Source organism: Gopherus flavomarginatus, chromosome 2 (assembly GCF_025201925.1).
Source record: "Gopherus flavomarginatus isolate rGopFla2 chromosome 2, rGopFla2.mat.asm, whole genome shotgun sequence".
Classification (NCBI taxonomy): domain Eukaryota; kingdom Metazoa; phylum Chordata; order Testudines; family Testudinidae; genus Gopherus; species Gopherus flavomarginatus.
The window spans coordinates 215,117,048-215,143,024 of record NC_066618.1 but is presented as its reverse complement, the minus strand read 5'-3'; the positions used below and the strand labels follow the sequence as shown (position 1 = coordinate 215,143,024).

At 38.8% G+C, this 25,977-nt stretch overlaps 1 protein-coding gene across 1 annotated transcript; it reads left to right on the top strand.

Moving 5' to 3' along the window:
- Positions 1-2,997: 2,997 nt before the first annotated feature.
- On the top strand, positions 2,998-25,887 carry CLUL1 (clusterin like 1). The gene is given in 10 exon segments (XM_050939228.1): positions 2,998-3,057; positions 3,060-3,167; positions 3,170-3,255; positions 13,488-13,597; positions 14,860-15,008; positions 17,808-17,975; positions 19,623-20,067; positions 22,384-22,521; positions 24,106-24,320; positions 25,708-25,887. Coding segments are annotated over 10 exon segments (1,659 nt in total).
- The last annotated feature ends 90 nt before the right edge of the window (positions 25,888-25,977 follow it).

The following is a 25,977-nucleotide window of genomic DNA, read 5'->3' as shown; positions in this document are numbered from 1 at the left end:
AATCTTGAATTAGTTCTTGCTATGTCCCACGGCAATCTGACTTCCAGGAAGTTGTCATGTTCCTCCCGGCTCTTCTTGCGGCTCTGCAAATACTGGAAGATAGTGAGTTCAGTGCTTGCAATGCTCATGATGATAGTGAAGAGCTGTGCAGGCTCTGTACTGCTGTCAGAGATGGCAGACAGTAACAAGTCCCACACAGGTTTGTGGGATTTTTGAAATAGGCATAAAATTATGAGATAGAGATGGGACTGTGGGGTGGAGAAAGCTGCATGATGGGAACTTGATCCCACAGTCCCAGTCACCCCCACACGATTCATTTCTGCCTCACCATGCACGGCCAAAACTTCCCAAAAGACAATGTGCTGGATGGTGGCGAGTTGCATACTGAGATACCTACTCCTGGTAGGCAACATTGTGCATTGAAACAAGCATTCCTAGTGAGTACATGCAGTACTGGTGCAAGGAGCCAGGGAGGCATGTGCATAAGCAATATACTAACTGTACCGGCTTCATGATGATGTAACTTGTGTCAGCAGAGGTTTGTAGTGTAGACATGCCCTAAGGAAAAAAGGACCAGATTACTTCATTATTCACTATAGAAAGATAAGGTGGATTGGAGGCAAAATGGAAAAAGTAACATTTCACCAACTATAAGCCACATCCTTCTCACCTGTAACTAACTTTAGTTGTCCCCATTAACTTTAATGGGACTATAAAGGTGAAAGGATATGCCCTGTGGATATGTTTATCTACTCAAGTTTTTGCAGATTTAAATTTCATGAAGATGCTATTACTAGTCTTTTGTGAGTAGCTCTGATTGTTGTCATAAATACATGGGTCTATTTACTCCAAACTCACCGACATTGTCATCGTACTCTCACTGATTCTGATAGAAGTTTTATATAACCTACAGTCTGATCCAATGCCCTTTACAGTCAATGGGAATCTTTCTGTTGACTTCAGTGGGATTTGTAACAGGCTCGTAGATAGGAAAACAGACTCTCTTCCTCCCCTCGCTTTTGTATTGTATTCAGCACAGTTAACAGCCATATGTGTTCATTTTTTAAGCCCTGATCCAGCAAAGCATTTAAGACCACTGATTTCGATGGAATTACTCTCCTGGCTATTGTTAAGCACTTTGCTTAAATAGAGTCTATTATTTTGAATGTTCTCATTTACTTTTTCTCCTTGTTGATGATATTTGGTCTCTGCAAAGTGTTAGAAGCACACTATTCAAATTAAATAGCCCAGTGTGGCGTCATGTGGTTTGAAATGCATGATTTTCATGACAACTGTGTTCAAAGCAAAAGGAATTTGACTGATGGATACTAGTGGCTTTTTGTATGCTATTTTCTTTGAGGAAGTACTGCTTTTCATTATTGTTAATTCCATTTGCTGCCCAGTTGTGTGTTCAGCAGTGCCCCAAACTGCTTGGCACTGTGTTTGGTTTCCTAAAGCTAGACATGGAGAAAATTATATGTGTATACACATTTGTCTTTAGTTAGTCCAGATCAATACTCTGTCACTGAAATCAATAGCCTATGCTAGTTTACACCAGCTAAGGATCTGGCTCATTGTCTATCTCAGTGTTTCTCAAATGCGGCCACCATGGCCGCATGCAACCACCAGGGGGTTTTCCTGCAGCCACAGCAGCCTCTTGGGCCATGATGGTACCCCAAAATTTGGACCCAAGGCATTCCAGTACCGGCTTGCCTATTATCATAAATTGATAATCAATTTATTCTGCCCAAATAGGTAATAAGGTGGTGGTGCATGCTCAAGGATGCACCAGGATTTTATCAGGGGGTTTGTCTCCAACTCACAGAGCTGGCTAATCCTACTAACCCATGGGAGGACACATAAAACCCTCCACTCAAAGGACTGATATTCAAGCAGTAATTCTTTGAAAATAAAGTATCATTTATTTAAAGGAAGTAAGCAGTTACAATGCATTCAATAAAGCAAGAGGGAATACATTATAACACATAAGATAGTAAAACACTATGAATTCTTATTTAGAGATTATTTTATTGCGCTGCTTTAATGTATAAAGACACAAACTACACAGAACATGTAACATACACAAATCATATAACAGTTACAATGTGATACTTAAGGCACATGGAGATCCTGCATATATACGTTTACAAACCCTACTACAATGCTGATACATAATATTGCGCTTGTTACCATCTACCAAACAGAGACTCTCTACACACACACACACATATATATACATACACATATATTACAAGTTTGTATATGGAAAAGACAGTACAATTTTACATAACCATTCGTGAGCAGTGATCAAACGGTCACAGAATGGGATGGGGTGAATATCACTCAGAAGCATCCAGCTTTATTTACAAGCACCCCAGACAGTCTTTTAAAATAGACAGAAAATCAGACTTACACTCCCTTTGAACCGTCCAGGGTCCGTCCTTCTGTCCTGTCCACATAAACTGCTGTTGCTGTCTCAGATCTGCTGCTGTTTCTTCAGCTGCTGTTGCTATCTTCTCTAATCTTCTACTTCTTCCTTCTCCTCAGCTCACACCCAAACACCAGCCTGCTGGTTGTCAGCCTTATATTCAGTCCCTAGCCTTCTCTGATTGGTTGCTTTTCAAGCTCAGAAATCAGCATAGATCCTCCCTGCCTAATTATACCAGCTCAGCCAATCAACTTGAATTTATTAGTAAAGACCCTAATCCTGTCTTGATCCTCCTTCTAGCTATTAGCATAAATCCTCCTCCTAGCTCCACTCTTCAGGCATTTTGGAGAGGAAGTTGCGTCATGCTTGTTGAACTCTATTTCACCCCTATCTCTTATCTGTTATTAGTCAATTTAGTCTGTGTCCTTCATTTTGATGTTTCTAATAGAGAATTATTGCAGTGGCCATTTTGGATTTTTCACTATAAATGATCATGAATTATTACTTATCTAAAGCTATAATTCTATAATTCTAAGCTAAAGCATTATGATACTGTCACCACCATTGTTATGCAAATTTGGAGAGGTGATTTTCACAATGTTTTTAAACCCCACACTAGTTTCCCCCCCCCCCCCCCCCGCATATCTCTGTCCTAGGTGCTGCAAGGTTTTTCAGAACAGGTAAAAGCAAAATCTCTTGTATCAATGGTGAGGGAACGGGGGCAGGGCAAAGCATTGCCCCCCCCCCACCTCTCTCTCTGTTGCTACTGGAGGTGCAGCCCTGCACCGCCCCTGGAGACAGGTGGGGCACAATGCTGCAGGAGCAAGGTGAGTCCTCTTCTTTACATATGGGGGGGTAGGGGGGCTTCCGCCCTGGGGTGGTTGGGAGGCCGGCTCCAGTGGCAGGACTTAGGGAGCCTGGCCGTGCAGACCAGGCTTCAGCCACAGGGCTTTGGGCGCCAACACCCATCTCCAGCCTCAGCATTTCAGACACTGACCCCCAGCTCTGCCACATGGTTTCATCCACAGGGCTTCAGTTCATGCTCCAATCCCTGGCTGTGAAAAGTAGCAGCAGAATCATACAAACAAGAGACACTGGCAGGGTTGTACAACAATATCCTCATTGTTAGCAAAACATTGCAGAAACTCGCTTTTGAGTATTTGTGAGAAATCAAGTCATTTTGCAGCCATAAGCTGTTTTCACTCTGATGCTGGTGAACTTTTCCTATGTGAAATTCAGAAAAGTCCAAGTAGGATTTTACAATTTCCCAGCCTTATAGGGGAAGGGAGGAAGCTGTGGGCCATAGCAAAGGTGGGCTATTGACTGGGGTAAAACTTGAAAATACTCATGAATCTATGTGAATTGTATTATTATTTGTATTACAGCAGCATCCAGAAATCCCAGCTGGACTGGGGGGCTCATCATACTAGTTACTGTACAAATAGATACTAAGGCTATGTCTACACTAGCACTTTTGTCCATAAAACTTTTATTGACCAGAGGGCGTGAAAAAAAGCTCCCCTCTGATCAACAAAAGTTTCACCGACATAGCTACTGTCACTCGTTGGGGGTGGGTTTGAGAGGCTACACAAGAGACCTGACCGTGGCTGTGCCACTATAAGGTCCATAGTGCAAACATAACCTAAGTCACATAGGGAAATTTATCTCTGCAGTATGGCCCTTTTGAACAAGCTTATTCATAGAAAAAAGCGGCTGCAGGACAGTCTAATCTGTATGCAGGTGGCCATCTACAGGAGGCACAGAGGTAGCTCTGCTGGCTCTGCATTCCTGCTCCTACCAGTGGCCCTTGCAAGGGGATGAGTGGCCAGGGCAATCTCACATGGTGCTGATTCTGCATTCCTGCAATGGTTCATAAAGGCTAGGGAGGGACACAAGCTAGAGCAGCCCTGAAGAATGCCCTAACCTGTGCTAGGCAGGAGCAGAATAAAGGAGATACAACCTTCCTCCTCTCTGCCCCTCCAGTGGCCTTTGTGCCTGTCCAGGGGTGAATCTAGCTCATAGTTCTTGCCCTGAAGAGTTTGACCTAGTTTAAGATTCAATACTACAAGTGGGTAAAACAGACAAAGGGGAAGGGACTAGAGCAACAATATAAAAACATACAGTCACACAGACTAGCTGTGTTCACCAATGGCTGGATGTGAATCATTCAACAGGGTTTTTTCTTTGTAGTAAGTTATGTGAATAAAACAAAAGAAAAAATAATATTGGTATCTGTAATCCCTACTGGCCATTGGCCACCTGCCTAGAACTGAAAATGTCTAATGTTGCACTAGACACCAGTTTATGTAGCTGTCCCAAAATTCTGAATGTAACTTAATACCAAAGAACAACTAAACCAGATTTTAAAAGTGTTCAAGTCTAATTTTAAATTCTATTAATTTATGCCTCACACAAGAGTTTTCTTCTACATTTTATGAATGTAACACATTGATCCAAGTTTTCATCAGGCTTCTGATTTACATGTGACAGTTGCTATCTTAGTTCACTCTGGAAATTGAACAGGGGATCTCTAGAGCAATAAGCATTCATTTCTACAGCTTGAGCTAAACAGCCAGACTATAGCTAGGGGCTGTAACTGTCTCACATCCTATGTGGATCAGAAACAGCAAGGGACATGTAAAACACACTGATTTGTGACCTAACTTGTGCTGCAGTTTGTATATTCAGAACTTATCTATACCCCTGTAAACCAGAATTTTTGCATGCACAGATCTGATAGTTGGCTTGACAAATTTGTGCAGGAAAAAACAGAGTTGTGCAGCCTCTGTGTTGAAGATTTATAATTATTATTTTTTATTTTACAGTGTCCAAAAGTGTGCTGGGCAATTTAGAGCACAAACAAACACCAAGGTCTAAAAAATTTACTATCTGACTAAAGATGTGACCCAAGAAGTAAAGTTAGATGGGGAAGATGGGTGAGGAACCACAAAGGTTACACACTTACTCAGGTTTTTATGCACATGTTGATCAATTTTTTGTTGTTTGGATGAATTATTTCTTATTTGTAGGTGACATGGCAATGTACTTGTACATTGTATAACTGCATAGCCTGTTCATCCTTAAAAATGATTTCCTTTTAAATTCTGGTGCTTTGTGGACTCCACCCTCTCTTTCTCATTTCCTTTTTTTTTTGCTTCTTTTGTCTCCTTCTCTCTCTCTGTCTTCCTTTGTGTTTCTTTTTCTCCCTCTTGCTTAGAGGATTCATCTCCCCCACCTCCTCCTGATCACTCAAGCCAATATTTCTATCATAGAACCTCTTTTGGTACTAAGAAACAGATGTTATGAGTAGCATAGCATGTATATAAGAGACAGCTGTAAAAACATACAAGATGGTAATTGGACAAGAACTTCTAGATGCATAAAATCATTAATTCTAATTTGCAGTGAAACTCTTTAGAAACTTTAGCTAATATTTTAATGAATAGGGGGAAAGTTCAGCTTCAGGCTGCATTCCAGCTCTGCTTCCTGAAACAACTCCATTTCCTTTCACAACGAAGTATGGAGTTGTGATTGTCTTCTTATTGAACATATTGAGGAAACTTTATCTTTACACATCCCTCTTTGTGCATCCTCTCCCTCAGGCACTAGAACAGGTTTCACCCTGAGTTCAACAGAAGCAAGTACCCAAGAGTCTAGCCAAAGACTTTTTAAAAGTAATTTCCAGTGGTCTTCATTGATTGTTATTAAGGCCTGATCCTACAAAGTACTGAGTGCTCCCAACTACATCTCAAGCAGCTGAGTGCAATTAGCAGCACCTATCAGGAAGTGCTCACTACCTCACAGGATCAGGCACTAATTCACTCATCTTCAGTTCATTAAACACCAGGGTTGTTTCCAATAAGCAGCAATTCCAGGAGTAGCTGATATTGAGCTGAATGCAGAATACATGTGTTAGTGAAGCAGATGAGCATGCAACATGGTTTCATTCTAACCTGTCCCTTTCAGTGTCATCCCCAAAGCTGATTTATTACATGACTGCATGTAATAAAACTTCTTTGTTTTAACTATCCTAGGGAAGCTTGAAACTAAACTCTCACAAAACATCTGGTTGAAAACTTTAGCATTTTCATATTAAATGCTTCCTGAAATCTATTTGTATAACTGCTCTATGCAGACTTGCCTCATAGGTTTGGAATAAATAGTTCCTAACTCATTTTGTTATCCTTGCACTGGCTTTGATCTCTCCTGTTGATAACATAACATTTGTAATGGTATTTTTCCAAGTTCAACAGTTAGCTGATATTCCAGACACAATTTTTGAAGACACCAAAGTATACTTTCAGATTTCAGCTACATATTGTATCACTTTTCAGGTGTTTATAATACTCTTTAATGTTTTTAAACTCCTTTACCTAATACATTTGTCTTTCTCCATTCAATAAGCATAATGCAGCATTTTGCTAATGCTTTAGGAGACAATGGCTCCCTTTTTCTGTGTAACAGCTTTGTGGAAGATGCTGACAAGAGATTTCCATACATTTGTGAATAGCATTTATGGCTGGGACTGGTATTTAGAGTATTATGCCAAAGCCCTAGGTGGCTTAAAAAAAAGAATTCATCAGGGGAGTGATAGATTTCCCCCCCTTCCCCTTCCCCTTTAGATACTTGAAATCTAGAGGATGTCTCCTAACAGACTGTCAGTTCTAAGGTAAGAAACTTTGATCTTAAATTTGAATTATATTTATACTCCTATTTATATATCAATTTCCAGTCTGAATGGCTGCAAAGCACTTTACCTAATAGAAATCTGTCACAATGAAATACAGCAACCCACCTGTACACATCATTGTACACGTTAGTGTGCGAAGGAGAAATTTTAGCCAGAGACCCTGGCAAAACTTCTTGTGTCTTTTGCTCTTTACACATTATACCTAGTGTGAAGGAAGCCCCCTGGGCACAGTGGGGTCCAAATAACCATGTTTGCTAAATATATATAATATTCAGGGTCTAGCAACATATATACGCTGCTCCTCTGGCAGGGTTCTGGTAGCTTCTGAAACACAGATGACAGAGAGGGCCACTAGAGGGCTCACAAACTGTTTGAAAGTTTACTACTCATTGTACACAAAAAACCCATTAAGGCTCCAACCCTGCAAAAACATTCACATGTTCTTAACCTTAAGCACATGAGTGTGCCCCTTGACATTCCATTGGCTTTAGCTTCAATTCAAGTCACATGATTAAGGTTACACATATATGTAAGTTTTTGCAGGATCAGGATCTATTTCTTAAAAGAACCTTGGGATCTTTAATGTAATTATATAGCACTTAATTTATTGATCCTGAGAGACTAGATTGACACTGCCTAGTTAAGAGAGTATAGATATTCCAGACTTGGTGTTTAGACCAGTATGCAATCCCAAGTAGGAGTTTGAAGATGTCTGGTATGAAAGCAACTCTTCTATACTATGAACAAATTATGTTCATACAATATAAATGAAAGAAACTTATAATGACTCAATACTGCAGGAAATTCCTATATTTCAACATCTGTTTTGGTCCGAGTCAAGGCAAAAAGTTGAAATAATCTTAACAGATTTAGATTATTAAATCTAATGGATCAATAACAGGGATAAACTGTGGTGCACAATGGGAATTGTTATCTGGCTAGGGAGCAGGGCCCATAGTGCAGAATGAGGGCACAAGGAACTCAGAGCTACAACTCCCGTGAAGCACTATGGTAGCTCAGGCTTACAGAGATTAATGCCTACCAACCCTGAAGTGAAATATTTCATTTGAACTTTCTGAACATAAAATTCCCCCCAAATCAATCCTGTCTTGTGGAAAATTTCAATTTAGCTGAAACCCCATTTTCAAACAGGAAAATGTTTCATTTGAAATGTTTTGACCAGCCCTAATTATAACATATTTATTTTGATAAAATATAGCATTAGTGGGATTTAAGACTATGAAAAACAGCCCAACCCTGCAATCCTTTACTCATACAAATAGCCCCAATGGGCCTAGAGGCATGAATAAGTGTTTCAGAATCATTCAATGATTAATAGTAGCAAAAATGTGGGCTGAGTTTTAGGATGTTACAGAAATTTTCTTGTTATAGATGTAATGCATTCAATGCAATGTAAAAACTGAACAGGGTAGTAAAATAGTGTGGAAAAAATGATATGTTGTGGATGAATATATTGTCCAAAGTCAAGTGTACTGTATTACGAGAAAGACCACTGCAAACTGTAAGCAACACATAGAAGATTTGTCAGCCCAAGTTCGGAAAGGTTTGAAATGTTCATAATAGGACAGGGCAGATTGAATCTGAAGTGTTAAGAAAGTAAAGTTAAGCCATCCCAAATATGAAACTTGCTGATGAAATTTGTGTAAAGTTTGTAAAGTTAAAACTCAAGAGTGCTGCTTTGAGATTAGGAGGACTGCACATTAATAACAGGACTTTCTCAAGTGTGAAATGATGAGTCCTTTGGAGTCTTCTCAATCCAAAACTTAGTTCTTTAGATCAATGGTTCTCAACCAGGTTCTCAACCAGTGGTTCTCCGCAGCCCCTTGGGGGCTATGAACTGGTTCCAGGGGACCACAGGGTCCCATGGCAGAAGCCTGGCGCCTCCATGGGGCTGAAACCAGGAATGGAGCCGCAGGGAGCCCCAAGCCCAGGCACTCCCACAGGGGCTAAAGTCTCAAACCGGCACTCCCCATGGGGCTGAAGCCGGAACCACGGGGCTGAAGCCCAGAGCCCTGGTGGCACCGCAGCAGGGCTGAAGCCCGGAGTCCCAGCATCCCCACTATCTGTGGGCTTCAGAATTCAGCACTCCCACTTCAGAGTCCCGGAGTCCCAGCACCCGCACTCTGTGGTTGAAGCCCCAAGGACCCTTCCCCCCCCCGCCACCACTGGGCCCTGGAGTTCTTATAGCATGTTGGCGGGGGGCTCCGAAAGAAAAAGGGACCCCTGCTTTAGATTAACTCTAATAAAATATTTGATTTTTCCAAATGATCTAATATTAACACTTGCCAATATCCATGCCAATATTTCTTTATTTCCTGTTTCATCTTAACTTGCCATCCTATACTTTGCTAAATTAACTGATTTTTTTTCTTTTCCCAGTCAGCTGAATTTCTCTCTAGAGATCCCTTGGCTGCTTAGACCATCAGTTTGCCATTATGTAGTTGTAAATAATAAAAAAGCCAAAGGCCAAATTTTATTTTCCTCACAGAAAATGAAAAACATGAAACTAATCTCCATTTGTGTTTAGACTACATATTGGGTTAGTAAAACATAAACATTTCTCAGTAAAATTTGTGTAATTTCTAAGGAGATGTAACATCCAGGGTACTATAATGTATGGATAACGTGTGATGTTGACTCTTCAAAGGAAGACGTGCAGAAGGAACTCTGCACTAGACAAGGGTTTCAGCACCAAAAAAGTCCTGTTATAGATATCCTTGTGGGGCCATAACTCTGAATGTCTCAGAGGAGTGCTTAGCACCAGCCCTAAACAGGGCTTTTGCCAAGAAGTTCTATTGTGAATGAGCAACTAGTGGACCCAATGTCCTCAAACTTCTATGTGTAGGCTCAGAAGAAAGAGGCACTGCAGCTCTTTACTGTCCCTGCAACATGGAAGTGGATTCCTTCCTCCCAACTTGCCATGGTTTCCCCACACAAAGCTTGTAACTATTGACCATTTTTGACTGAATGGAATATGTTTCTCTCTAGATAGTCGATTGGTTTTTGACTGGCCAGCACTAGACTTACCATATGAACAAACTGAAAATAAAAAAGTGAAAAAGAGAGGGGATTTAGTCATTTTTAAAGGGAAAAAAATTTAAAAGAGAGAAAAATCTTCCCTGATAAGGATCCTGTTCAGGGTGTCGGGCCAATAAATCTTCACTAGGCCTTGGCTACACTGGTGCTTTACAGCACGGCAACTTTCTCACTCGGGGTGTGAAAAAACACCCCACTGAGTGCAGCAAGTTACAGCGCTGTAAAGCGCCAGTGTAAACAGTGCCCTGAGAGCGCGGCTTCCAGCACCGTAAGCTAATCCCCACGGGGAGGTGGAGTACCTGCAGCACTGGGCTTTGGAGTTTCAAGTGTAGCCAAGCCCTAAAGCGTCCAGACTCTCTGCCTATGTGAGTATAGCTTTTACAGACATTGAAGGGAGGAGATGCAATGAGTGCCAAATCCTAACACAGTACTTGATCCAAGCAGACAGGCTGGCTGTGGGTCCTTACCCAGAACTCTCACAAGAGGCAGGGGTACAGGATATGTGTAGTAGTGAATCCTGTGGTATTTGGTTAATTCCCTCGAGTTCTCTGTGATATGCCAGATACCACACCACCAAGAACTCAAAAGTCCTGGACCTCTGGAAAGGCATGTTTCCTGACTGATAGCAGAATACCAAATGATCAATAATTCAGCATGGATGCTGCTGTCAGTGGGTCAACATTTAACATATACCAAGGCCAAAATTTTCAGACTACACCAGCAATTCACGAAGTTTGAATATTTGGCTGTTCAACTTAAAACACTTGCTTTTCAGAGTACTTGAACACCTGCAGTTCCCACAGACTTCGATTGCAGTCACAGGTGTTCAATATTTCTGAAAATCAGGCTAAAATGTCTCAAGTGAGGCATCCAGAAACGGAGGGACTGAAAATCTCTAGAAACTTTTGGCCCAGATGCAATGTAGATCTGGATGCAGATTCCAGTACAAATATGTGTTTAAAAACACAAACAAACAAACAAAAAGCCACCTCCCTAAATAGTGTCGATTATGTTTGATCTTGGCCTTCATTCACGGCATTTAGTTGTTATGGCTTCTGAGGTAAAAACATATTCAGGACATTTTAAAATGTGATTACAGTACGTGAACTTTTTACATTTTGTGTATTTTAATGGATTCCCCACTTCTCTCCTCCACTTTGACTTCAGTGGGGAATTGCACTTGCACATCACAATGTGGAATATATATCGACAGTAACACATCATATAGATGCTATTAGTTAACTTAAATATTTGATTTCAATATTTAGCAACATATGTACCTAAGATTCTGCAAATCTTTCGCATGTGTTAATTTGCATAGTAATTAAAAATCATGCAAGTATAAACACAGAGATGTAACAATGTACAAAATGATAAAAAGTGTTTATGTCCTATCAGACCATTCTCATATGTATTTGGATCAGGAGTTCTCTTGATTCCTGAATTTTATTTGCCGTTTTTTTGTTGTTGTCTTATTGGATATTTTTCTAGCACATGAAAATGAAGGTATTTTAAAATAACTAAAGGTAGAAATCATTTTTAGCTAAAGTAATTTTAATAAATTCACTCAGATATCCTCTACCACAAGCTGTAGATCTTTTCTGACTTAAAAAGGAAACAATTCAAGAAGCCACTGGTCAAAAATACTAGGGTCACTAGATAAGGGGAAATAGAAAATCCATGTTATGTCCAACACTCCCTCTAGTGTTTATTTTTGCTTGTAAGCATGGGCAAGTCTTAAATCTGAAACAGAGGGAAATCCTATAGCCTAATCACAAAATGTCTCATTAATAGGATTAAGTACCTTGTCATCAGATAAGTAGAACATGCAAAATCCCTGACACACATGAAAATTAGATCAGAACACAGTCTGATTCCTTCTTGACGCTGGGAACAATTTTTACAAAGGAGATATTTCAGTATTAGTGGTAAATATATGCTATTTTCTAGATTCATTTGGTTAACTAGTTTGCACTTCTTTGCAAAGTTATTGCTCATCTGCTATTGATGGAAATATAAAAGTGAATCCATGTCATAACCATACTTTAATTTATATGTAAACTTGTAACTGATATCATTACTCTTGCTTTTGAAAGGGTGTATTGTCTTAAAAAGAGAAGTGTAAGTATTGTCTTTCATTTGATTAAATGAGAACTTGTAACTACAAAATAAACCCCTCTATGCTATAGCTGTGTATGAAGGGGAACTAAAGTAAATGAAATTATTTTTCCATAACTTACTGCACAGAAATAAGTTTCAGTTCATTGATGAATTTTTGATTCATATAATTAATTCATTTCCCAATTTCTTGCCACATCTATTCTTTACTTTCAACACAGTTAGCATGATTTTGAATGACAGTGGCAAATACATTTAGGTTACAAAAGAACTACTTTTTTGGAGATGAAGAAAGAAGTAATAGCCTGGAAGATTTTCTTTTGTAATATGGCATGTGTATATAGTAGAAATACATTTATATTACTGAACTAGTAACTAAAATGAGTAAAAATGATTCATTGTGGTGTCAGTATTTAAGATTTTTTGTGAATTGGAAGAAAGTAAGAGTGAGCTGAATAAAATTTACTATACTCTATAATAAACTAATATAAAAAACAAGGGATCTGATTCTGATTTCAGTTACACCACTTTACAGTTGACTCAATGGATTTACACTAGTTCAAGTGTGATCAGAATCCAGCCTGCTGTAGAAAGAGAGATCCGTACTAATGTGTTTTAATTAATTAAAACATTCAGATGTGTATTATATAAAAGAGAAAAAATATTCAAGACGTTGGGCTTTTATCACATTTTTAACATTATTTAATAAGTTTGGAAATAGTGTCAGAATTTTCACAGACATTGCTGCTGCTTTTATTTAGGCATAATTCTGAGTACTCATTTGAAGTCTAGTATTGGTGCTGTACAAGATCTACAGCTACTGTATTTGTATTGAGTGAAAAAGGGCCAGTTTTGAGATGTGCCAGAAAAGAGCGTCAGAATGTTTATTTGGGTAATTTCATGGAGCACAAGGAGCAAAAAGGGCATTTTTGACAGAAATGGGTTGCCTGAATTGGGCCCATTGACTTCAGTGGCAAAATTTTCAGATTCCATGGGAGCAGGATCAGCCTCTTGTATTATAGTACTCGTATTACAGAATCTTAGGACTCACACTTACTAATATGAGTAGCCCCACTGAAGCCAATGGAACTACTCCTCACGGTAATAAGCACTACACTTGATAGTAAGCATTTGCATGATGGGTCTCTAATGTTTTACATTTAACTTGTATTAATTATTCTATTCCTTATGCAGAGAGAACATGAAGTTGTGTTGGCTATTTCTGATATACCTGTTATGGCTGAGGGGCCATCAGTGTGCACCTATAAAGGAGGAGGAAATCAATCCATGGGAACACCTGAAAAGTACGTATTCTTTTACTATTAAGTATGGATTGAAAGCTCCTGGGCCCATTTCTGCAATTAGATCTGCATGGGACGGCCTTTGCTCCCACACGGAGTCCCACTGAAGTCGATAGGGTTCTGCACAAAAGTCTGCCAGTGCAGATCCAATTGCAAGTGTGGGGCCTTAAGATGTGTGACATTGGTGGTTTCTGGTGATGCTGAAATAAAGCACCCACAAAGCATATTCATTATAAATTCCCATTTTAAGGGGTCCATAAAAATTGAAACTATTTATACAAGGGATCACTGAAGGTAGCTCATTTTTCCTTTTTATTTCTTATTTTCCAGGTATAATTTTTTTAAATTACTTTCTTAAATTACTGGAGTAAAAGCTGAAAACTAAATTGAATTCAACAGGGTTTGGATTATTTTAATTTGTTTAAACACATTTTTGCAAGTTTTCTAGAACAATATGCTGGACCCTTTTGCTGTTAAAAGTTATTAAAATGGTAAAAATACCTTGGTTTAAAAGCATCTATAGTGCATTTTGGAAGTGTTTTTATTTTGCCGCTTACTACAAAAAGGACCGATTATGAACATATAAACCAGACTGGGGCAAAGAAACATACATATATCAGACTAAAAGTGAGGGGAAAGAAAGATATGAAAAGAGAAAAGAATAATGTATGAAAGTGCATTTTATAATTTCATATGCGACATATACTTCACTTGGTTTCTGCAGTTCCCATTGATGTCGGTGGGATTTCTGTACAGGGAACAAATGCAGATTATGTCTCAAGCATGATAGCATGATTTTTGTTTTCAAAACATGGGCCAAACTGAGTTGCCACTGAAGTCAATGGTCATTTTGCCATTGATGTTCAGCAGGAGCATGATAAAGCCCTATATTCTTATGGGAATTGAATTAAGATTCTTCTAAACTATATTTAAAAAAAAAAGTTAAGAGAAGTAGTTAGGATTAAAAATAAATATGTCAGCTAAGTAGAAACAGGTGGCTGAGGATTAACCTGAACTAGATCACATTAAGCTACAATAGGAGCATATATCTGATCAACAGAAGGCTTTGCGCCAAATCCTCAGCTGGTGTAAATCATCTAAGCTCCACTAACTTCAGCTTGCCCCAGCTACGTATATAGTCTTTTGTCTGCTTAGAAATGTAGAGCCGTTTAATTATCCTTGTTATCAGAGTGCATTACGGCAATACAGCAATTAGGCCCCATTTTAAAATCTGGTTCGTTTTAAAATTTGGTCTGTTTTTTTAGTTTTATCTGAAGTTGGTGAGAAATATGTAGATGAAGAGGTAAAGAAAGCTCTGGTAGGCATTAAGCAGATGAAAGTTATGATGGAAAGAAATGAAGATAAACACACACATCTGATGAAAACCTTGAAGAAGAGCAGTGGAGAAAATCAGGTAACTGTAAATGGTAATTAAAATCTAAGGAATTATATATGATCATTTTTATATTGTTACTTGTCTCAATCAGAGACATTATGGGCTAGGTCATCACTTTGAGAGATAGCCCATAGTAAGAGGGGCACAGTTTTATGATCCCCATTGAGCAGCCCAGAAAAATCTGTGATTCAGGAAGTCATAATCTCCCTCCTGGTTTCTTCATGCCTCTGGGAAGGAGTTAAACTGTATGCCTGGTGCAGTGTATGCCTCCCGACATGGCAACACAGCTACGCCACTGAGCATCTTGGGGGAGATAGAGTCAAGGCTCTGCTCATTTCTGCCCCCTTCTACCACTTCCCAGCCATTTGCATGGGGGGATCGGGTCATCGCTACTCTGCATAGCCTACTACTCCCAGAGCACTAGAAGCAGCAGTATGGCACACCTTTGCTTACATCCCCTTACTCTCTGGTACTGGAACACAAGAAGAGACGTGCTCTGGCCCTATACAATTACATTTCAATATTATTTAGAATACTAACTCTCATATTTGCCAATTTCTTAGGGAAGAAGACTAGGTCTTCCCATATGTATGTTTGCAAAATGGGGATCCAATTGTAATGGGGCCCTGTGGGTGCTAGAGCAATCTAAATAGTAAATGATAATATTGTGCAAATATCTGTTGGACAATTATAACATCTTTCAAGTTTTGTTGCATTATTCATTATAAATAAGCTATCTGTGAACTTTCCCTTTGACTCATAGTATGGGATTTGCAATCCATGTCACATAATACTACATTTTGCTCACTGATTTGGGGACTGAAACATTTTAAAAAGGAGACCAACAAATGACATAACAAGTATTCTTGTTCATGTACCAATACCCTGATCTACGTGCATTCATAAGAAGAACAATTATGCCAAAAGGTCTGTGCAAAAACACCACCATTCATGTGAATGGTTGTAAAGGGTAAATGAAATGTGGCACAACACTCCTGAGCCAAAGCTGGCACTAGGTTTGCAGTATTTGATCAGCTTTAGTTATGTCCCTAATTTGTCTATGACTTCCGTCTGCTAGCAGTGACTGGCTTGCTCAGATACTCAAGATGAGAAAATCCAAACCATTATATAGTTTAGGATTCCTTAGTTCAAACCTGACAATTCAAAGCCTAGTTCCCAAACTGGATGAGCATCATTTGCACTCCATAAGCATTACTTCATTCAAGTCATGTTCAAGAGTAATGAAAATATATAAGAATTAATAGAGCTTTCATGGTACAAAACATTTCTTACATATAAGAAAAAGAAGTTAGAAAAAGGGCAGTTCAACAACAACAAAAAAGGTTACATAGGCAAGTTGTTATACAAGGCACAATTACATCAAAGTGGACTCCCTCCATAGGTTTATAAACCCCCAGATAAGGAGTTCTGAATTGGAAGTGGGGCGTCATGAATTTACAATTTAAAAGGATGTATTCTCTAAGGCAGTCATTGCTTTACGATGTTATCTCCTCTCAGAGCTGACTGTGCATATCTAGGCTGTCCCTCAAGTAGCTGTGGGAGATGAATCCTGCAGCAAACGCAGCCATTAGTCTCTGTTGGTGGAACTGAAAAAATACAATTGCAGAGAGAATGATCTGACAGTGTAACTGTGTGCTGTGCTGTATAAAGTATTCAATGCACTGTTTATTCTGAGGATCATGATTTATTTACAAAGCAATCCTTCCCCACCAACCAAGACTACATTAAAATATAGCACAAATGAGGACACATAAAACAAATAACATAAATATAAGTGCTGTTAACCCCCCTCCCTGCCCCAGTATGCTCTGACAGTGTATACAAGTTCTTTTTCAAGGACCTTGTCCCTGTTGTAATGAGCCAACTGTCTCCTGCTGCCAGAACCCAGAAAGGAACAAGCCTGGCTAATAAATAAGTTAAGGGGAGCATGTGTACTTCCAAAGGACCTGGAGTTTTGTTTGGAAATTTAAAGTATTAAGAAGTACATTGCACTGGCAGAGAGAGGCCACCCACCTCTAACTCCTGTCTGGTGCTGAGAGCTTTCCCTTCTGTTCCAGTGTCAGCTTCATTTTGAAGTGCTTATCCTAATCAGTGCTTGGCTTTGTGCGCTAACACATGTAGAATGAAGCATAAATTAGAACAAACCTGTAGAAAGTACCATGCACGTGTGCAGTGCAGAAAGAGCTCCTAACATCTGGCAAATGGTAAGGGAAGAAATGCTCTCACTCCAGGCTTTTAATCAATAAAAGCCAATAGAGGGGAAATTCAATACTTCTCCATATTTCTTTATTACGAATGGGTTTACAGACAGCAGGAGCTTAAATCACTGAAATATTTGGGCTGAAGGAATGCAGTATTAACAAATGGAACAAAAGGGAATATTAGCTAAATGGGAGAGTGTTCTGGAATACTGTATGGGAAAATAAAGATTTGACGTTATAGGCATGAGGGGCTGAACTGGGGCCTCTCCATAGCCTTGGCCTCAGCACACCTAGTCAGTCAGCTGAGCATACCCTCTGAAATAGAAATGGATCTCAGAGATCTACTGGGTTTCATGAGCTATGGCCACTAAGGGAAAGACACCAGGGAAACTGTGTAAGGGGAACTTTACAGAGTTTCTAGCCTCCTCCATGTGCAATTCAGGCAGAGGGGCTATCTGGCCCTTTGTTAGGGATGAAGGATAAAGCATAAATAACAACAGAGAACTTAATTACTGGTGGGCTGGGATGACTGTTTCACTAATGTGAAAACTGGAATTAATTAAGTGAACAAATTGTGAACCTTTTTCTCAATTAGGAAGCTCTGCAGCTTATGGACGAAGTAAAAGAACAATTAGAGGAAGAAAAAAGACAATGTCAGGTGTCTATGAGAAATCTCTGGGATGAATGTAAAACTTGTTTAGAAAGTAACTGCATGAGATTTTATACAACCTGCCAGCATGGTTTGTCAACATTTACAAGTAAGGTAAGAAGAAAGTCAGCCTCCAGCAAGCACTCTTCCTTTAGTTGCTGCTTCACCTAACTCTTTTAAGTGAGCACATCTTGTTTTCTCAAATAGGCAGATGTGCCATTAGTACTGGGTTATCAAAAACAATTTGACATTGGGATCTGGAATCATGGACTTGGGCAGAACAGATCTCATTTGGCTTCAGTTCGTTGCACATTGAGCCTGTTCTGTGACACTGGTGTAACTCAGGTGTGACTCCACTGAAATAATGGAGTAATTTGCTTCAGTGGAGTTATTCCAGATTTATAATAGTGCAACCCACAGTAGAATCTGAATTAAGATGTTCAGTAATTTGTGAAAAATGCCACAACTTTTGTTTTTCTTCTGAGAAACAACACATCTTAAATTGTGGTTATGATAAATAAAGTGACCATTTAAAAAACTGCATCTTCCTACACAACAGTTCACCTTCATGTGTTTATTCCATGTCATGTCTACTACTTTTGAAGCAAAGTTAAGGTTTTTACTACTTTTAACTCCTGTTAGCACTTCAGAGTCAACACAGTTCTGAGAGAAAAGATAGATTTTTTTCTTGGAATGTTCATCATCAACAGAATTGTTATCTAAATTCTAACTGCAAAATCTTTACCTCAAAGCATACATTTTAATTACACCTTAACGTCACCTGAATACACCACAGCTGAGCCAGAGTTACTAATGATAATGCACAACTCAGAAAGAACACAGTTTGCTTTTCAGCTCCGAGGGCATGTTTGCTATTTATTTTTTACTGGTTAAAAGAGCACAGTTGTTCTGAAAGGCACTAAGAGACAACAAACTTCAAACCCCATCATGCCATTTTTACAAAGTAATTTTTTAGAGTCGTATCCTACTTTAAATACACACACACTGTAGCATCACGCTGTCTTTGGCATTATTTTGGTGATCTCCACAGTGAACTCTATGGGTTCAATGAAATCGTCACATTGGCAGTTGTAATGATGAGCTTATATTGAAAAAAAAACAAATTTAAAAACAAGGAAGCAATGCGTATTTGAGGCCAAATTCCAAAGACTTTACTTAGTTCTTTCTTGGGCCAATCATCCACTGATCTCAAAGATTGTAGCCTAGGGTGACCAGACAGCAAGTGTGAAAAATCATGATGGGGTGGGGGGTAATAGGAGCCTATATAAGAAAAAGACCCAAAAATCCCTATAAAATCGGGCCGACATCTGGTCACCCTGTTGTAGCCAGAGTAAGAACTTGAGGGTTTGGGCCTTGGGGAAAGAATTGTTGATATCTGAACAGGAGAGAGAAAACAATTGCCTTCTGTTCAACATGTATTTACTACATTACTATAATGCAGCTCACAAAGGTGATTCTCAGATGAAGACCAAAGTTTGTTAATGATGCCCAAATTTAATTTTGGGGCCCTGTCGCAACTATTAACATGAACTGAATGGCTCAATAAATTAGAGGCCAGCTGGTTCAAAGACAGGCATCCTCTTTAGTGGGGATTTAGTGTAAATATTAACACCCTGTTGACTAATTAGGGATGCATTCCCTTCATCTCTAAACAGTTGAAGAAATTCTTTATAGCAGCTGCCCTAAGAGGATGAAGATCTGATAACTTGTCTGACAGTTGATGTATTTTTGCATATACAGGTTGAAGATTTTTTCAGGAAAATGTCTCCGTTGACTTTTACTTTTCATGAGGATCAAGGAAAAGATCTCCAGTTAAATGAAAAGCCCGAGAAAGAAGATGTCCAGTTAGTACAAATGGAAGATTTATTTAGCCAGCTGTTATCGGATATGAGCACAATATTTGATAAAAGCTTTGCTTTTTTCAAACAGATGCAAAAAGAATTTGATCAATCTTTTCAAATATATTTCATGTCTGATCTGGACTTAACTGAGCCTTACTATCTGCCTGCTTTCTCTGAGGAGCCTATAAGAAACAGTGGTTTTCAGAAAGATGGGGGTATGCCAGGCTTCCTTCAGACATTTTTTGACTTCAGCAAGACTCTGTTTGAAGGTATCAGCGAGGTGATTACTGAAGCATTTGATGAATACACAGACAGTACAAGAGATTTGACAGAACAAGCCAAAGGCAAGTGTTAGAAGAAGTTAAAACAGACTTTGGTACGAATAACATCAAACTTTCACAAGTGTTATTAATAGTTATTAAATGGCTAGCAATTCAGTTTGAGGCTATAAATAGCATAACACATGTTGTGTGAAGGTCTGAAAGCCCTCTTGGATAAGCAGATATAGGTCAAACATAAATTTATTGGCCAAATTAAAATTTGGAATAATAAAATAAAAAGACAGAATGCCAAATCCTCCAGGTCCATAGAATGCTAGTTAAGGGTTTATGCTACTGTCTCCATAGAGCCTGATTCCTACAGTAATTCTCAAAGCATTTGCAGGAATTTCTGGGTGTTCAGTGCAGATCTGGATTTTCATGTGGCTGACTGACAAATCTGATCTCAACATTAGTCAGGAAGAACCACATATTGTGCTGATGTGCTTCCATTGCTCCTAAAAGGTTAAGACACGTCACCAACCCTTACAAAATTTAAGGAAATAGATGTGTCAGTCAGCTGTGAGACCTGCTTGTAGCTGTAACAGGCATCTAATGTGCCAGCAAGAAACAAAGACATGAAGGGCTCCAGCAAATGGGAAGAATTCCATTTAGGACATCTAAGTTTGTTTGTTTTTGAGGGGATGACAACAGTTTTCAAGGGTGGGGGGTGGAGGAGAGCATCATAAGACAGGCTGTTGACACCACCCACACTCCATTTATAACCATGCAGAGGAGATAGTCAAACTTTCTGCAGCAGTAATTCTTTGCAAAAACAGAGTGCAACTTTGGGTTGCAAAGTTGATCAGCAACCGCGGAGAGAAAGATGAGAGCTTTGCTCTCTGCCCTCAGTAACTTTCTGTAGCTTTGTGCACTATAAAACAAACACAAAAAGGTGTGGATTGGGGAGTGCTTTTAGTCAGTTGCTTTCTCACTGAGTTAGCTGACATCATGTGCAGGATATGTATCAAACAGCCACATATTGAACCGGGCAATTATAAATTGGCCAGGAGCATTTGTTTATAAGACTTGATTTGCCTCACTCTGAAGCATCAAAGGTATAGGCCGCCACTGGAGGCATAATACCAGACAAGATGATCCAATGATACACTCTGGTAGAGCGAAACTCATGTTTCTAAATTATTGGAATGGACAACTTTTAGCTTTGGCCTCTAGCATATTGGTTTTTAAAATTACTCACTAAGAGTTTAGATCTTTTAGGACATGATCTGAAACCATGTCATGGTTCTTTAAAATATCTTAAATAATTAAAAATATATTATTATACATTTTTGGTATGTATACCTTTTTTCTTAAAAGACTTCCATTTTAGCAGACTCAAAGCCAACAAGTAGCCTAATAAATGACATCTGATGATGTATTGGTTGGCAGACTGAAGGGACCAACTAAAAAATAAGTACATTTGCATGTTTCTGTTTTTTAAAGAGACAATGTAGGTGAAGTAATATCATTTATTCGACCAACTTCTGTTGGTTGAATCTTTTGAGCCACACAGAGCAAACAACTATGGAAGATATTAGTTTTTTAAAGGCAATTTCAAATGAAAGTACATGACTCAGAAAAGTATCAGTGCATGGACTCTCTTTTGCAGCCCATGAATATGAGTAGTTTGGTATGAACTCCCTGACAGCTTTTTTCTTTAAATAGACAAGAAAGGGAAAAATATTCCAGATATCAGGAAACCTGAGCACTCTAAAAAGAAAAGGGAGTTTTAGTTTTAATGGATACAATCTTGAGTCCAAAATATGAAAATTTCAAAAGTACATATAAAAATATTTTTTATATTTTAATAATGTTAAGGGAGAAACAATCATTATTTAAACTAAATATATGCTAGTACTTGTCTAAAAAGAAAATCCCTTATTTTAAAAAAAGCTAGATTACTCTACAGCAGTGGTTCTCAATCTTTCCATATGATTGACCACATATTATCACAATAATCAGTTTTGTGAGCCCACTCTTATCTAGCAGTAAATAAAGGGACAGTGGTTGCAACCCCTCTTGACTAGTTAATTACATCCTTGGAAGTCACAACCTGCGGATTGAAAACCATGTTCTACAGGAATAGTCTAAAACACTATAGGTAGTGTTTGCATGCAGAAAAAATTGGTATATTTTTATAAGGGATCATATGATAGTGACACGTACTGTTTCAAGGGAAGCATGCTTTGGTTACTATTGTTCTGGTCTTATGCTCATTCATTTTGAATTCAGGCCTGGAAGTTTTATTGAAAAAAACAATGGAGTAGGAAACAGCAATAAGAAGATATCAACAGGCCCCTAACTTCAGTGGGCTCATTTTATACTGTATATTCACTCTAGATTCTGACAAAAGTGGCATATTTTCAAAGATCATACCGGGACACAAGAGTGCTCTGTGTAAGGAGCTCCGTCAGAATTCATCAAGATGCCCACAGTTTCATGAGAGATGCCAGAAATGTCAGGACAACCTGATGAGAGGTAAATCGTTATTTTCTAGTGTGTTTCTATAATACCTTGTCCATGATGAAGCCGTGACCTTTCTTTCTTTTTTGCAGATACTGGTGCTATAATTTTCTACTGTCCTATCTACATATTTTTGGAATTAAGTTTAAGCTTCTGCAGATTTACTATTACTGTGAATTCAAAAGCCACAGTTGATCCAAATGATTTCATTTCCCCTTCCCCAATATTCCACACAGTGTCAGTATAACTCAGTTGTTAATACTCTTGCCTCATTTCCAAAGTGATGTTCCACACCAAGATAGTATGTATTTTATTGGTAAAGATGTCATCCTCCAGAGAAAACAAGGGGCCATATGTGATTGGCCCTGCTTGGGTGCAATATTGCAGAGGGGTTACAAGGTGACTCTAAACCGTTCCATGCTCTGTGTGCTCTGGCACAGGGCCAGGCGTAATTTTACTTGGGATTCATTTCCTCAAAGGGAAAGTGAAAAGTGAAAGCAGAGCTGAGCTGGTGAGTGGTAACGGAGAAGGCACATTGTACTATGTAAAAGGATGGCAGAGCTCTGGCACGCTCTCCAGGAGACTTTAGAGGAATTCTGACTGCATCAGCCAGAATTGCTATAGAGACTCCTGCTGCTGGGTAGTATCTATGTAGCAGGGCCGGCTCTAGCATTTTTGCTGCCCCAAGAAAAGAAAAAAAGAAAGAAAAAAAAAAAGCCACCCGGACTGTGTCGCCCCAAGAATGGACGGAATGCCACCCCTTAGCATGTGCTGCCCCAGGCACGTGCTTCCTCCACTGGTGCCTGGAGCCGGCCCTGCTCTGTAGCCATCCCACCCCATCTTCTCCCAAACTAGTGATGCCTTAAAAACCACAGTGATGCCTATAAGCACCCCCCTCTGTAATTAAAAATATAGCAATCCAAAATACTGAATGAGAAACAAGAAATACAAATGTGACTGATCAGTTTGAGAGACTTCACTGGGAGTTTTAATGATGTTAGAATTGGGCCAATTTTATTTACTAGCACAGAAATTAAAATTATAGTCACAAAGAGTTCTCTGAAGGGGTTTTTAATGGTACTTTGTGGGCCATATTCTAATCTCATGTGCAATGAGCATAGCTGTTTACAGAACCTAAAAAGCTACCATTATGCTTACATCTACAAGTTCAGTAATAGATTAGTCTAGTTACATACTAATGTTTATTGCTCCTCTGAAATAAAATTAAGCCTTAAAATTCAATAGTAATAAAAGCTAACAGCATGTATTATAGGCTTACTTGCAATGAACAGATAAAGAGCTACAGGCAATTAAAGGAAATCATAGCCAATTTATACACTAACATAAATCTCTATATGTAGTAATAGCAAGGTTTTTATTTAGCATACCACAGTGTCCAGTTACCATAAAGGGTAAATGACTCTAGGTGTCATGTGTCTAACCCAAACTCATTGAAATACTTCAGCAAAAATTACTTCGGATTTTTTTTTAAACCCACACTAGAAATAGAACCTAAATCTGTACTTTTATACACATACGTAAGTGTAAAAAATGAATGCTTTCCAATAAAGCTTGATGTCTGTTTGTTTTTTTAACCAGACTGTCCAAACGTCCCTGAACTACACATAAAGTTTGATGAAGCCGTTAAGCTGGTTAATGTCTCGGGTGAACAGTATGAGCAGATCCTCCAGGTGATTCAGCGTCACACAGAAGACACTTCCAACTTGTTGAGCAAAATGAAAGAAAGGTTCGGGTGGGTGTCAGAACTATCCAACATGACCATCGGACCAGAAAACATTTTCAATATAGTAAAGGTAAAGACTAGTTATTCAAAGGGAAGTTACTATTGCACAGTGATGTCTGTGCTCTATATTTCACTCACACTTAAGCCTCAGGACAAGTTGGGAGGATAGTGTGTGTTTTGTGTGTTATTTTTGGTCTTTAAAACATCAAGCTCTTACTAAGGTTGATTTTAAGTATACTTGATAATCCCTTGATGATCTAATACTCCAGAGATTAGAAATGATTCTACTCTAAATCCTTTTAGTTTGATAGATAACTGACAGGACCAACCTAGATCACTGCCTGACAGGAGTAAATTGGCACTAACAGGTTTGATTGCCCCCAGGTTACCTTTCCAGAAGAAGGGAGGCCCTGCCAAGGGGTAACACAGAACACATACATCTTTATTAGATCAATATAACAAAATTAGAGCTCCAAGTATCGAAAATGTAAAGAATTTTATTACCACATAGGTTGTTTGGCACACAAAAATAATCCAGTAAATACCTTATAAATAACCAGAGCTCTTTCACACAGTGATAAAACAAGAATAAATAATACTAACTTGTACTGGTATAGGGACAAACCCTTCTCTCTCTTTGCAAAACACCGCTTTGAGCCTGCTGTTATCTCTACATTGACTCTATGTAGAATCATTAGCTATGCCATTACCACTGCACAGTTAGCACATACTCTTTCCTCCATAGCATCTCTCAGGACTGGGCTCTTATTTTTCCCAGTATTATATGGTTTGATCATGTAAAAAAAATTGACGGTATTCCAGTTTCTGAGGGCTTTAATCCTAAAACAACCCCTCACACTGGTAGACTCAATATAATACAGTTGCCTTTTGTTTAAGAAAAATGCAAAAACAGGAACACAGAGGACAAACAATACCTCTGAACATTTTTTCAGCCTGACTTCCAATTGTCTGCTTTGAGAAATACAGAGGCAAAGCTCAAGTGTGATTCTGTAAACATGCTAGCATGAGTAACTAATCACATGAATCATCCATTGAAATTAATAGGACAACTCCTGTATGCCTATATGTTTGCACTTTGGGCCCCTCACTGTCATGTGTCTAAGAAATAAGAGGACAGAAGTTTTTTTTTTTAAATGCAACAATACTTAGCATGAGTAAAGTACTGTACAAACACTAATGTGCACGTCTCCATCATGGTGGTGCAGTTCCTTATTGCCACACCTGCATTATTGCCAACCCTGCCAAAATGTATATTGACATGAACCTAAAAAGCTATCGCTCACTTTAGAAGAAAGCCACTAGATGAAAATACCCATGTTTAAAAAGGCCCTCCCTTTTCATTTTTCATCCTAAAAGTAAGAGGATGCAAAACAGGTATTAACAAATTGACAAAGTACACTGGGTTGCAGTAACCAAACCAGGTTATTCTATTTCAGGTGTCAACAAGTGTCCAAGGAACAGATTCTTCCAGTCTGAATGAAACAGTGGTGCATGTGAATATTCTGACTTCACCTACTTTCACAATTAAAGTTCCTCATGATTTAGTTATAGGGAGCTCTGAATTCATTGAATTTGTAGCTGGGAAAGCTTTGCAACTTTACAAGCAGATTTTTTAAGGACAGTAAGTTGTTTCTCTTTGTATAGTGATTTTAAAATTTAGTGGCATCCACCTATTTCTTCTGCATTGCAATGGATTTAAGCTGGAA